This window comes from Poecilia formosa, unplaced genomic scaffold (genome assembly GCF_000485575.1).
Source record: "Poecilia formosa unplaced genomic scaffold, Poecilia_formosa-5.1.2 Scaffold1, whole genome shotgun sequence".
Lineage (NCBI taxonomy): Eukaryota > Metazoa > Chordata > Actinopteri > Cyprinodontiformes > Poeciliidae > Poecilia > Poecilia formosa.
In genome coordinates, this window is record NW_006799940.1 from 4,513,104 (window position 1) to 4,526,335 (window position 13,232).

Here is a 13,232-nt window from a genome sequence, read left to right on the forward strand (position 1 = left end):
GAAAGCACAGGCAAGAGCGCTGATACCAGCCAGACTCAAGCTGTGGGCAAATCAAGCGTGAAATCGGGAACAAAGGGATTCACGGGATTGAAGGGCATTAGACTCATAGTGTCTGAGCCTCGGAGGTGTGTGTGTGGGTGTGTGTGTGCGTGTGTATGTGTGTGTGTGTGTGTGTGTTTGTGCGCTAAAGAGGCTCAGGATGTTGTGTTTGTAGTCTTTCTAATATCCTTATTGCAAAAGGATTAGGCACTTTTAAATTAAGGTGGCTTTGTTTCACCATTAGCAGGCAATCCAGCCTTTTATTGCAATTTTAGTTTGAATTAAAATTCCAGGAGAAGGATTCTTCACCTGTTTCCTGAACATATATTGATTTATTCATTCATTTGTTTGTTTGTAAAGCAAACAATGCAGATACTTTCAAATTCTCGCTCTCGGTTTACATGACAATTTAAATGCTGAAAATGAATACGGTTTTGTGCAAAAGTAAGTAAAGTTGAAGATAGCTGCTAAAAAGCTTGTTTTGTTCCATTTGTCTCATTTGTTGTCAGAAATGTAGATTAATATGTATCTGTTTCTTTAAATTGTGAAAAAAACATATGTTTAAATGTCATATATTATTATACAATATTTAACATAAATAATACATTTGATATTATATGACTAAATGTCATATAATACTATATGACATTATATAGTGTCTTAAAGTATTATATGAAACTATATAATATTATATAGTGTCATATAATACACTATATTACAGTGTATTATAACATAGACTATATTGTCTAGTGTATTGAAATATTTACTATGTTTATTTATTGTAAATATTACAAGTTGTAAATATTGCTACTTGGAATACTTACTACTGCAAGTAGTAAATATTGTGAGCAATATTTACTAATTGACTACTAGTAGTAAATACTTCTAATTTAATAGTATTTATCTAGTTTCGTATGAATAGTCATCATCTTATTGACACAATTTTCAGATTCCTTTCATAACGTCCTTTTAATTTAACACTGCCAACAGCAAAGTGTGTTGCCGTTGGCCTCCTTGCTTAATTGTGAAGCAGGAAAATCCACTTTTGTCTACCTACATGACAATTTCACATTAAAACTAACATTACATAGCTGGTTGCCACTTCAGCCTTTACCAGTAGCTCATCACGCAAAAACTAAAATGGTCAAAGGCCATTTGACCATTTTAGTCAAATACCTTTGGTTGTACTGGCCACTTGAAATGCTCTTTCACTTTAGCCACATTCACCCGGTGGCACTCAGAAACAAACATCAGTTCGCTGAACAATGTGTAAGAAGGAGTTAAGTGCCTTGCCCAAGGGTCCATGAAGCAAGAATCAAAGCAGCTACATTCCAGTACAGTATCTTCTCAAAGCTATTCGTTTCTAAAAAGGTTACCTGTAGTTTTCTAGATAATTTATTCCTTACATAAAGTGATAAATGTCTTGCCTTCAATACTGTTGAAAGTGCATTCTTGTGATTTTAAAACTTGTTTTGAATACATAATCCACACTCAATAGGGAGGTTAATAAATTATAGCCCTATTACCACCTTGCTGTTGCCACCAGATTTAGAGCTTGTGGTTGACTCTAAGAAGAATTTGGTCTTCCTGTTAGTGAAGGTCTCGCATTTACTCAAAGTTGCACACTTTGTTGAAGAAACGTAAATTAAAACTGCTCTTTTAGGTTTGAAATAGGTGGCGTTTCTCTTTTGAAGCAACGGCGAGATTGATAGCTCCACTTTTTATGTCTGTGGTGGATTATGTGTACATGCATGCTTCTTTACCAGTGGCTGCACATGTTGGACTGCCTAGAATCAGCTGCGGAGCGTCTTAAATCTTAAGGAGCTGGTCTGTGAACATTTTTTTTAAAAATGGCTTTAAATGACCACACTTGCAGATGGTTTAAAAACGGGTGCTCACTTTTATTTGCACTTTTACATTTGAATCAAATTATGTCCAAACTCATTTCTGCAATGCTGGCTTCCCTCCTGCAATCTAATTGTGGCTAAATAAAGGTCAAATAAAAAAATGTCTGAAAATGACACAAAGAGAGATATAGAAAGAAAAGTATAGAGACAGAACAGATTTTTTTGAACATTTTGGAGAAAACTGTGAAACTGTTTTCCCACACTGAAATGTTTGACAAGTCTATAATTATCCTCGTGAATTTGGGGCTGTTTGAATGCATTGGAATCCAAATGTATATATTTAAAGGTCTAAATTTGGATTTAAATCCGTGATAATTGTATATATAGAAACTCTTCTTCATTCTACTACCTATCCAAACTTATTAAAGTTATTTGTAAGTTTTATTATTATTTTTTTATTTTTATTTTTTTCACAGATAAAAGTCTTTGGGTCAGACATTAATTCTAAAAACTATGCAGTAAATTAAGCTTGAAGTGTTTTTTTGTTGGAGCAAGACATCTAACATTATATTTTTGCCATACTTCAAAATATCAGATATGCACTGAAGGGAAACGTTTCAACAATAAATATTATGTACAAATGAGTTTTCTTGAAAACATCTATATATATATATATATATATATATATATATATATATATATATATATATATATATATATATATATATATATAGATACTTTCACAAGATAAGCGATTACACTACTGTAAAATTTGTTTCTTCTCTAAGTACTTTCCAGGCAGCATTCCTAATTAAGACAGAAAATAAACCTTATTTCCTCTCCTCTTTGCAACTTGACCTCAGTTTCCTGACTCAGCCAATCAGATCGACCAGATGACCTCAATATCCTAGTCCAGCCGATCAGAACATCTAAATGTCCTGTGGTCGGTTTGCTGTGGAGGTGTCGCTGGACGTTCTGCTCGAATGACTTTTCCCAGGTCTCTGCTGTCATGCCCTCTCTCAACTGCTGGTGCCTTTCGACATAAACCGTTTGTTTTGGTGCGGAGATTGCGAGGGTTAACACCTTACAATGTTTTTCTTTTTTAAAGTTAAATTTGAACAACCCACTATTTCCACACTGATTTACGGGGCAGAGGATTTAAACAATTAACGTGTCTGTTCACACTGAAAAAAGGTCATAAAGTACGCAGACGAGCAGAAAACATGTTGAAACATTTTCCTGTCCGCTGCTCCGAAGCCGCTTCATGAGCATGACTCCTCACTAAGTGCCAGACTGAGTTATGGAGGCTCTGGTGGAGAAACACTTTAATTGTTGTATGAATATGCAATTGTGCCTCGTTCCTGGACCTGAAATCAATCACGTGGACATTCAGCAGCCCTTCTGAGCCTTGCCACCTGCCTTCTCAAATTCTGTGGTTATTTATGGAGGAAGGAACCATTTTTCCTTTTCTGGGGGTTTGAAACCTTGGAGGTGTAATCTGAAATTAGCATAATGTCCACAGATATTCATATTAATCACATCTTTATCATGTCTGGCTTAATGGACGGAGATAAAACTGGTTTACTCGTTCATTTTATGTGCAATGCCAACATGTGCTTTTAATGGTGTCATAAAATACAATGTTATATTTATTGGTTTAATTATATGTTAAATTAAACACTGAACCCTTCATCCCCACTATGATATATTACGGTGACAGCATCATGCCGTGGTGATTGTTTTCTTCAACAGTGACAGGAAAACTCTTCAGAGCCAACGGGAACATGAAAAATACAAAGTTATTTTGTGAGAAAATGTTTTACAGAAGCCAGTAAATGGACTGGATCAGGGATTGACCTTCAGCAGAACTCTGACCAAACCTAGTTAACACCTAGACTTTCATAAACCCACTTCACAATTTGAGCTAAATCTAAAATAACAGCTCTTAAGCTAGCTTGCAAGAAAGAAAAAAAAAAAATGTTTTACTCTGGATGCGCATAGCTCGAGATTCACTCAAATTAGCTGTATGAGTTCAAAAGTGGTTTTATAAAGTGTTGATTCAAGTGAGGTGAATGCATGTCCATGTTACATCTTTGAGATTTTTACTTGATGAATAAAATGAAAATCTTATATTTGTAATATTTGCCTATCTTGATCATTTTTATTACAAAAACCGGACGGAAAACTGTGAATCTTTTTTTTTTTTTTAACTGCAGCAGACTCTCTTTCTCATTCACTAATTAACAGCTCCTTTCTTTAGAGTAAGAAGGTTAAGAAGATCTGGAGTGAGGAGCCATGAAGTAGTTGGGGAGGTGAATGGTGGGGAATAAAGTCTGGGCAAAGAGCCCAGTGTTTGGCCTAATTTGTAACTGGTTCTACATGTGAAAGCCTTCAGGGCACATCAGGCAAAAGCTTCGGTATTTGGGGTTGGGGGGAGAAAAACGGCTCTGATTTTTTTGAGAACAGTAGAGACACTTTCACACACGCAATCATTCACACACACGCTCTTCATGAACCTTGATGATGTCAGCAGCTGAGTTTTGGAGCAGTTTTGCCTCCCGGAACGACAGCAGAAGGGGGAAATCTGGCAGACCATCACAAAGTTATGTCAATGGTGACTGATGGGAGGTCTGAATCCGGGCCAAAACTGTGTCCAGGTCCCGAGAACCTCTGACAGTCAGCCAGACAAGCTCTCCAGCAACATGTGAGTATGTTGCATACATTAAAAATAAACCATAGGAAAGTTGTCCTACAGTTAATGTAAAAGATCCGCCAGAAAAAAAAAAAAATGTGTTGCTGCAACTGTTTGGAAAACTTAAAGTGGTGGTTTGTAATTGTCACAAATCACTAATGTTTTTCATTTCTAATAAACAAAATTACATTCTTGTTTTCTTTTTAAATACACGGCCTAATACAGCAATTTTATTAAGTTCAAAATGCATTCTGGGGGCCAGCTGCGGCCCCCGGACCAATTTTGCTTGGCCTTGGACCCCAATTCATTAACTGTATATATCTGGCCTGCCAGCACAGGTTGTTGATGCAGATGAAGATTTTCTTTTTTATCTGTTGTTTGTTTTTTATTTTTTCAAAGATATTGAAATTTTTCTATAGATCAAAACTGTTATGTATAACACAAAATTTTCACCTTTTATCAAATATTCTGTTTTCTTTTTATTCTTCTTATTATTAATTTTATGCTAACCCCAAAGGGATTTTTATCAGGATTTTATTTGACAGACCACCTCAATTGACTGCATAATCATTAAGTTAAAGGAAACTGATGCATGTTTCCAAAATGTTTTGACAAATGATTCTGAAAAATGAGATGTTTACATGTATTCGGCCTCTTTCACTGCTAAAGCCCTAAATAAATCACAATACACTCCACCTGTGTGCAGTTTAATATCAGTATTAAACTGCACACAGTTTAATACTGATTTAGGAAGTCTTTTAGTTGGTAATGTGAACTTTAATTAAAAAAAATGAGGCCGAATAGTTTGTAGTAACTTGGGAGGTGCTGCAGAAATCCAAAACCTAGAAAAATCTGACGATGAATAGGGCCTTCATAGAAGACCTAGAATGGAAAAAAAACAACCATAGTAGAAAATAAGCCATGACTGCTATTCATGATGGAAAATTAACACTGCACATCACACTGAATGCACAATTCCCACATTGAAATGCAGTGGCGCCGTTGGGCTGGGATGCTTTTTATCAGCAAGGATGGCAAAGAGTTGATGGGATGATGGATGGAGCAAAATGAAGGGAAAACATCAACTAAAAGAGAGATGTGAAAGACTTGAGCCTGAGGTGGAGGTTCACCGTCCAGCAGGACGACAAGCCTAAACATTTGGTCTATCAAGTCAAACCTCTGTAAAATTTGCAGACCGAACTATGCATACTTTTGTGATTTGTGACAAGAATTCCTGCTCATCTTTTTCATGATGAGCATAAAAAAAAATAACAAAAATAAAAAAACAAACAATAAAAGATTTTTTTTTCTCATTCTTTCTTTACTATGGTGTTTTACAAAAAGGTTAAAAATTAAATTAAATTGAACCAAACAAAAAAAATACACAACTAATTTAACTTAAATACTATACATACATCAATACTTCTATCAAATATCAGAGGTCTTGAGCAGTAGCATTGTGTGTATGTGAATGAAACAAAAGCAGCTGAGATAACTGATGTTTTGTTTGCAGCAGTTTTCAGATCTAGGTCACATTTTAAGCCAATTAATAAATAAATTTTAAACCTTTTCTTTAATAAAAAAAAAGAATATATTATGTGATTATATTTTAAAATAAAAAAAAATGAAATGAGAAACTAAACCTTTCATTAAGGTCTGTACTGATTATTTTATCCCTCGAGACGGCCATGCTTTGAGAAAACCAGCTGCTGAAGAATAGTCTTGTAATCTAACGCATACTTTGCAATTCGGTAAAATTAAGTCAACAAAAATTTTTTAAAAATACCTTCATTTGTTTCACATGTTTTAGATGTGACCAACTTCTCACTCCGTGCCACGCTCGCCTGCAGAGTTTACTCATTTGCACGTCAAAGGAAAATGTTTCCTTTTGTTTTCCATGTTGTTTATTCTTTTCATTCGTTATGGTAATGATGGTCTGATCCAATCACAGAAACTGTTTTATTTGCACCAGAAAATATTTCTATTTCGACTGAAAATAATGGAACATGCAGAAAAACAGTCCACCGACTAATAAATACAAGGAAACATTGACATCTTACAACAGTGAAATGCAGATCTTTCCGTTGTTGCACTTTAATGCGTTTGAGGAGATTTTCAGGTAAAGGGGCAAATGGAACAGCACATTTTCCTACAGTCTGTGGAAGTCACGTCCTGGACAGATTAACTCAGATGTCCAACGATGCATGAGGGGAGTGAGACGGAAACATTTGCTTGATGATTAACCAGCCTTCTGGTGGGAGAGTGCGCAGTTCACCACCGTTAAAATAACAGCAACTTCCTGTTGTGGAGCAAACTTTTTCCCAGTGCCACGCAGTGTATAAATATTATTTCCTTTGAGCTTTGGAATAACATCCTCTGACAACAAAGAAAAGAAAATGGCGCAATGCAAGGGCCTGACATTTACAAGCAGTGATCAATGGACCACCAAGAGGACATCAGTGCAACAACAAGGTGTCTTGCATCCTTCTGTCAACATTTTGTCTCTTGCACCAGGCATCTGGTCGCTGATGCTCACACATACGTGGCCATCGGCTGCAACGTCCTCATTTAGACGACATAATCAACCTGCACCAGAAACTGTCAGCTGCCGTTGGTAATGATAACTGAGGTGGCCTTGTGTCCTTGCATCTGCTCCGCCTGCATCCTCACATGAGACGCCACGTCATACTGGACTCCTCCACATGCCAGGCTAGAATAACTCCGCAAGTTCTCTGGGTCGTACAGGTGCTCCAGGGAGTACCCGGTCAAAGCATAAGCCGCCTGCCTTTCCATCTGCTGCCTCTCCTGGGCCGGATAGAGCAGCGGACTACTGTGGGCTTGTGCAGGGTGTGGTGACAAATCTGTCGGCATGTAGTCTTTGGTTAGAGGGAGGCCAGGCCTGGGGACGCCGTCCGAGCCGGGGCTGCTGAGGCGAGACACCGACACGGGGCTGGTTGTGTTTTCGTCATTGTCGTGGGAGCCGAGCGCTTTGACGCTGTCCCGGTGATGCAGGCGCTCTGACGGGAGGTCGATGCTGGGAGCCCCAGGACCACGACACACCACGCTAGGCATGGTGAGCTGAGAATGATGGGGTATGGAGGCGGCGAAGCACGGACTGTGAGTTTTGGTGAGACCTGAAACGTCCAGCAGCACCTTCTGCTGCTGCAAGCGATTCTCTTCCTCTTTAATCATCTGCTGTGTGGCTCGGATCAGGGTCTCCATCTTGCTTGGTTCTCGAGGACTTGATTGGAACTGGTCACCGTGATAGCGCTCACCAGAGTCGCTGGTGGACCCGCCTCCATCAGGAGAACTCACAACACTGTCTTCATCCCAGTGGCCCCGTCCTGCAACAGAGAAATAAAGTCAGTCTTAGTAAAGATAAACAAATAGCTAATGTGTAAAATCCTGCTTTCAGTGCATTAAGGAGTCATGAGCTGATGTCTTGGTAGAGGCACAGTGGGGGGATTGTTACACTGTTTAAGGATGTGAAATGTGAAATAACTTGGATGTCGATTGCAGGCAATTTTTTGAACAGATGGTAGCAATCGCCACACTGGCAAGAGACAGCGTAAACAACTTAGCATGTCCCATAATAGCATTTGGAAGCTACCAGGAGAAACAAGGCCAGAGCTATTTTCAGAGACAGATGGTTGTGGTCTCAACCCTAACACCTCACCATGAATGGCGCCATGGTAGGATGTGATTTCATAGCCCTCACTGTTGTCCACAGAGAATTTTGGAAGCGACAGCACAGAACGCGTGGTGTCCCACCACATCTCTCGACCCGACTGAGGGGTTCCCAGGAAATAACGGCCTCCTTGGCATCGGACACGGTCGCAGGTGGTGGTGTGAGGGTGAGCTTGGGTGTGGGCGAGATCATCTTCAGATAAACCCAGACCGTAGCACAGGGATCCGGAGTCTGGATACAGTCTGTAGGCGCACGATGCCTCGGCAGCCTCACTTGGATCCAGCAACTGAGGCGAGGCCGAGTCTGTCAGGGGGCTCCCCCCCCACTGGCTGTCTTGGTCAGATTCTGAGCGCTCTGGATTAAAAGCTGCAAATTGCTGGAAAGACACAACATCACAGTTTGAATGGCGTCCCTAACAAGTTTTTGGCAAGCAAGAACAAAAAACTTTCTTTGATTTTTAGCTCCATAAGGCAAGTTTTTACCTGTGGATAGGGCGATACTCTAGATTTTGCCTTCGACTGGGTCAGACGGGACTTGGATGTTTTTCTGTCCTCGCTGTGACTGTCAGCATAAGGGAAGGCCGGTTTAGTAGGGCTCATTTGGTCCAAGGAAAGCTGCATTCCTTTATACTCGGTGTCCCTTTAAACAAAGATTACAAACATGTTAGATATTAACAGAAAACTACAGTTTCGAAAGAATTACACACTATGATTTATTTTGTGGTCTCCCAGTGTTGAAAACATAACTAAGAAGCAAGTTGTAAAACTTGCAACCTTCCAGCCTTGGATAAGAAAATTGTTCCATGTTTTATATTGCTTCATTCATTTGCCTTTTTAAAACACCTCTAATTATCACAATACTCACATATAACATAATGCACTGATTAGCATCCAAAATGTGTATGAAAAGTTAGAGAATTTAAACATGTATTTGGAAAGTTTGAATCTTTCTTGTGTTAAAGCATCTTTACTCAAGACAAGTCTTAGTACTTTGTTGCTTAAAATGGGTTATTCAGCAGAAACATTCAGCAGATAAATGATTACTAAAGATACAAAGAAAGAAGGACAGCTTATTTTGATTAATGAGATGAAAAATATATTAAGGAAATTTACATTTTATATATAAAAAAAAAGTGTGCTACTGAATTGCTTTTGCTTTTTACAGTAAATTGAGATTTTGAACTCTGACTTAACTTTTGGTTCCAGGCTATATTTAGCTAATTACTACTTTTCCATGTTGATAACTCTGGAACGTTTCAACAAACTACATTTAATTGACTTGTGGGGAGCGTCTATCTTCTGTTGGTAAAGTAATGATTTGCGTCTAACAGCGCACAGCAGACATTCCAACAGAATCGTTCACTTGCACAATTATCCAATTGCTTTTGTCTGTGACGCTGTTAGTCGCAGACTTAATGGAAGGTTTAGTTTAGAAGGTTTAGTTCAGTCCCCTGCAACTGCCACGGAATCTTGTGAGATTCTCCAAAAATAAATTAGAAACATGTCTGTGGAATGGCAGGCCTTTGCTGCAAGAGCCTCTAAGCAGACTTTAATCTGCAGCCTCAATTCCACTCAAGTCCAGTGTGAAACTGATGCTTTTTTTAAACCAGTACAGTGTGGATTTAACTACTATTTGGCTCATCAGTCAACACTGGGTCCTAAACAGCCACAAAGATCAAAGCCATTTAGTTTTTAGCATAAATAAATGTATTCCGAAACTTTGTCTAAAATGTAAATAAAGTTCAAATTTATTGAGCAGCAAGTGTTTCATAGAGACTTCTTTTTAAAACACCCGTGTGTGTTCTAGCCTTCCTCTAGCTAACATGTTTTTAAATCTCTGGTAGCTACTTACACACATCGCAACTTGAGAGGTGTCAAAACATTTGCAGTGATTATAATATCGTCTACTAACTTTTTGCACAACTGTGCTGTAGCCAGTGATGTCATCAGTGGTTAATCAGCAGTAAATATTATAGACAGCATACAAAAAAATCATTGTATGGTACGATCACATCCGTAGGACAAGACTTCAAACTGAGGACAGCTAATTATTCATTTCTGCAGTTCACCTTTTACCGCAACGCTGCTAAAGATATTGTGACTAAAGATGCACTCGAAGACCTTTGTTGCAAAACGCTGCCTTTACTTACTGAAGCAACTGATACAAAATTTATTTGCCCATTAAAGGCTTTTCTTCACATGCATGCACCCATTTAGCTTGTGAGCCCTATAAGTAACTGTCCCGCAGCTGCACACTCCAAGTGTTGCTGTCGAGGGAGAGAAAAGGCTTCCTGTGTCAAGTGTTCAGCAAACATGAGCCTATTCTTAACTTATCGCATCAACAGTATGAAATACCAGCTGCCTGGCATTTTAAACCTTGTGACCCATCCCTGACCCTCTGGAGCCAGCCTCTTTAATACAACTCTAAATATGACCCAATTCTCCTTTATGACGCCTTGGGGGGGAAAGGCTATGTTTGGACAGCCAGTGCACAACATGAACACTATTTGTTCTCGCAGGTACAGTTGCAGTGGCCGGTTCTGAATCCTATCTGGAGTCGGGGCCGGCTTGTTGCCTGAGCCAATAATGTCGGACCTTTGTTCAAACTCAGTTGTGTTAGCCAAATTCCACTTTGTGGTCCAAAAAGCAGGACACCTTGTGTGTGGAAAAATAGCTTTCAGCCAACCAGGAAGAATGATTTATTTATGGATTCTTGTGGGGTTACAATGCTGTCTGAGTTAGGTGATTGAGTAGTTGTTTCTTTAAAAAAAAAATTAAAAAGGAAACATCAGTTTTTTTGGCACCTTTAGCAGTGTGCAGTGTCCTGACACTGTCATGTTATGCCTAATTATCTCCAAGGAAATTCCCTGTCATTTTAATATAGTTCCTTTGTTTTCTCCTTACTGCATTGAGAAAATCAATACCTAGACCTCAGCCATGTGCACGCATGCACGTACACACTCAGACGGCTTTGCATCGCATGCACTCTCACACGAGCACACAAAGATCAACCAAACTTAACAAGTAAAATCCAACATGTGCTACATCTATGAGATAGCCATTGATTTCCAGGTTACCGTTTGATCGATTTTGCTTTCCCCGAGACTGCCCGATCGATTGTGACAGTAGAGGGTTTTTGATGGGGTTGAACCCTGATGTTTGTTCTTGCTGTCTCGAAGGGGCCTGGGTGTGTTTTGTGCTTTCATAACAGAGAACTGCCTCAACCTTGCAGTGGCAGCATTTGGTTGAGTTTTGCATAAAGGCTACAGATGAATAAGGACAACGTTTTGCTTCAGGAGACAAAGAGCCTCATGAGTGATAATAAGAGTGTATGACATTGTTATTTTTTTTCTTTGATCTTGCTAAATATTTTCAATTAAAATTCCAACCTTTGTTGTTGTTGTTGTTGTTGTTGTTGTTCAGCTTAAGAGCCTGACTTGTGTCGCATTTTACTTCTGTCATTTCAACAACAGCATCCTACCAGAGGCTAACTTTTATTAAATAAATTGAACAAATGCTTTAAACAAGCAAATGCTAATTAAATTACCCAAATGAGACTCACGTGAGAACGTAGTTGACACTGACGATGCAATGAGGCCTCGAAGAGCGGCTGTTGTGGACGATGGTGGCATAACTCTGGACCCAGACCCAGCCACCGTGCTTGGCAAGGAAACGGTAATACTTAGTCGTGACCTGGCCTTTTACCAGCACTGAAAGAGATGTTAAAAATAAAAAATGAAAATACTCTCACCGAGGAGATGAACTATTTATCGGCTTGCATTCTCCGAGTTCTTGTGTGGGTGGTGTGACTGTCAGGACAAGTTAACGGCTGATAAGAGCCTGAACTGCCCATGGTAAACCCAAAAGTGTAACTCACAGAGGTGATGAGCACAGCGGAGATGAAAAATATCGCAGCTGTGGACATGATGGTATAATGTTTTCTCTATAAGGTCCTGGGGCTCATAACCCGTCAGCTCAGCTACCCTGAATACAAAGTGCACAGAAAGGGATAAAAATAAAAGTCACGTTTGCCCTGATGCACAATTACTATTTTATGCAATAGTAATTGTGAAAAAGACTTTTGTTATTGTTTTAAAACACCCAACAACAACAATGCACAATTACTACATGCATATATTGCAATAAAAAAAATAAAATAAAATAAAAACTCCAAGTCCAGAACTATAAAACAATTGCATAAAATTCGTTCTCCCACCGTACCTTGAGTCCAGAAAAATGAGCTTCATGTCCAGACTGGCCCTGAACATAAACATGTTGCTGTGCAGTTTTATTTCTGTCACAGCGCTGGGTGGGAGAGAGTGACCCACAGCCACCAGTCCCACATTCTGGTAGCAGCCCTCAAACGGCGACATGTCCAGACTGTACTGACGGATCTTCAGGTAGCCACTGCAGTGGATGACCTGTTGTGTGGCAGCAAGATTAATAGCAAGTAGGGAGGTGAAATTATTTTTTCCTGCTATTCCAGCATGAATAGCTGGATTTTAAGCCAAAGGTGTTCTGCATAAATTATGTGGTCTTATGAAAAAATACTAAATGCATGACTGTTAAACTACAACTACTTTTACAAAAATTCTGGGTTACATAACGGCACAACAAAACACAGAGAAGGCTAAGAAAAACATGTGTGAAGGACATTCGTTTGAATTAATATTTTACAGGCATTCTAACCCAGTAATATTACGTCTTACCAATTCTTACTTTTATCAGCTAATTATAATAATAACGATGATGAAAATGTGCTACCTTGTATCCTCCACTGGTTAGTCCTGCATTTCTTTTTGCCAGCACACATTTCATCCTCAAAAAAAAAGAACGTTCCACTTCATATTCTAGAGAAAAAGAGAAAACAACTTTTGTTATTGTTTTAAAATACCCAAGGTACTCATTTGTACAACAACAACAACAACAACAACAACAACAACAATAATAATAATAATAATAATAAT

General features: G+C 38.8%; 1 protein-coding gene across 3 annotated transcripts in view; it reads right to left on the reverse strand.

Annotated features, from left to right (window-relative positions):
- Window positions 1–6,464: 6,464 nt before the first annotated feature.
- The window catches only part of LOC103134285 (single-minded homolog 1), a 10,286-nt gene continuing 3,518 nt past the window's right edge, over window positions 6,465–13,232 (reverse strand). For all 3 annotated transcript variants that reach the window (XM_007546465.2, XM_016669011.1, XM_016669014.1), the window contains 7 exons: window positions 13,030–13,115; window positions 12,487–12,686; window positions 12,143–12,249; window positions 11,828–11,975; window positions 8,749–8,905; window positions 8,255–8,642; window positions 6,465–7,922 (listed from right to left, as the gene is read on the reverse strand). In XM_007546465.2, the coding sequence (XP_007546527.1) occupies window positions 7,180–7,922; window positions 8,255–8,642; window positions 8,749–8,905; window positions 11,828–11,975; window positions 12,143–12,249; window positions 12,487–12,686; window positions 13,030–13,115 (1,829 nt within the window). In that variant the 3' untranslated portion in view covers window positions 6,465–7,179. The remainder of the gene's footprint in view (window positions 7,923–8,254; window positions 8,643–8,748; window positions 8,906–11,827; window positions 11,976–12,142; window positions 12,250–12,486; window positions 12,687–13,029; window positions 13,116–13,232) is intronic.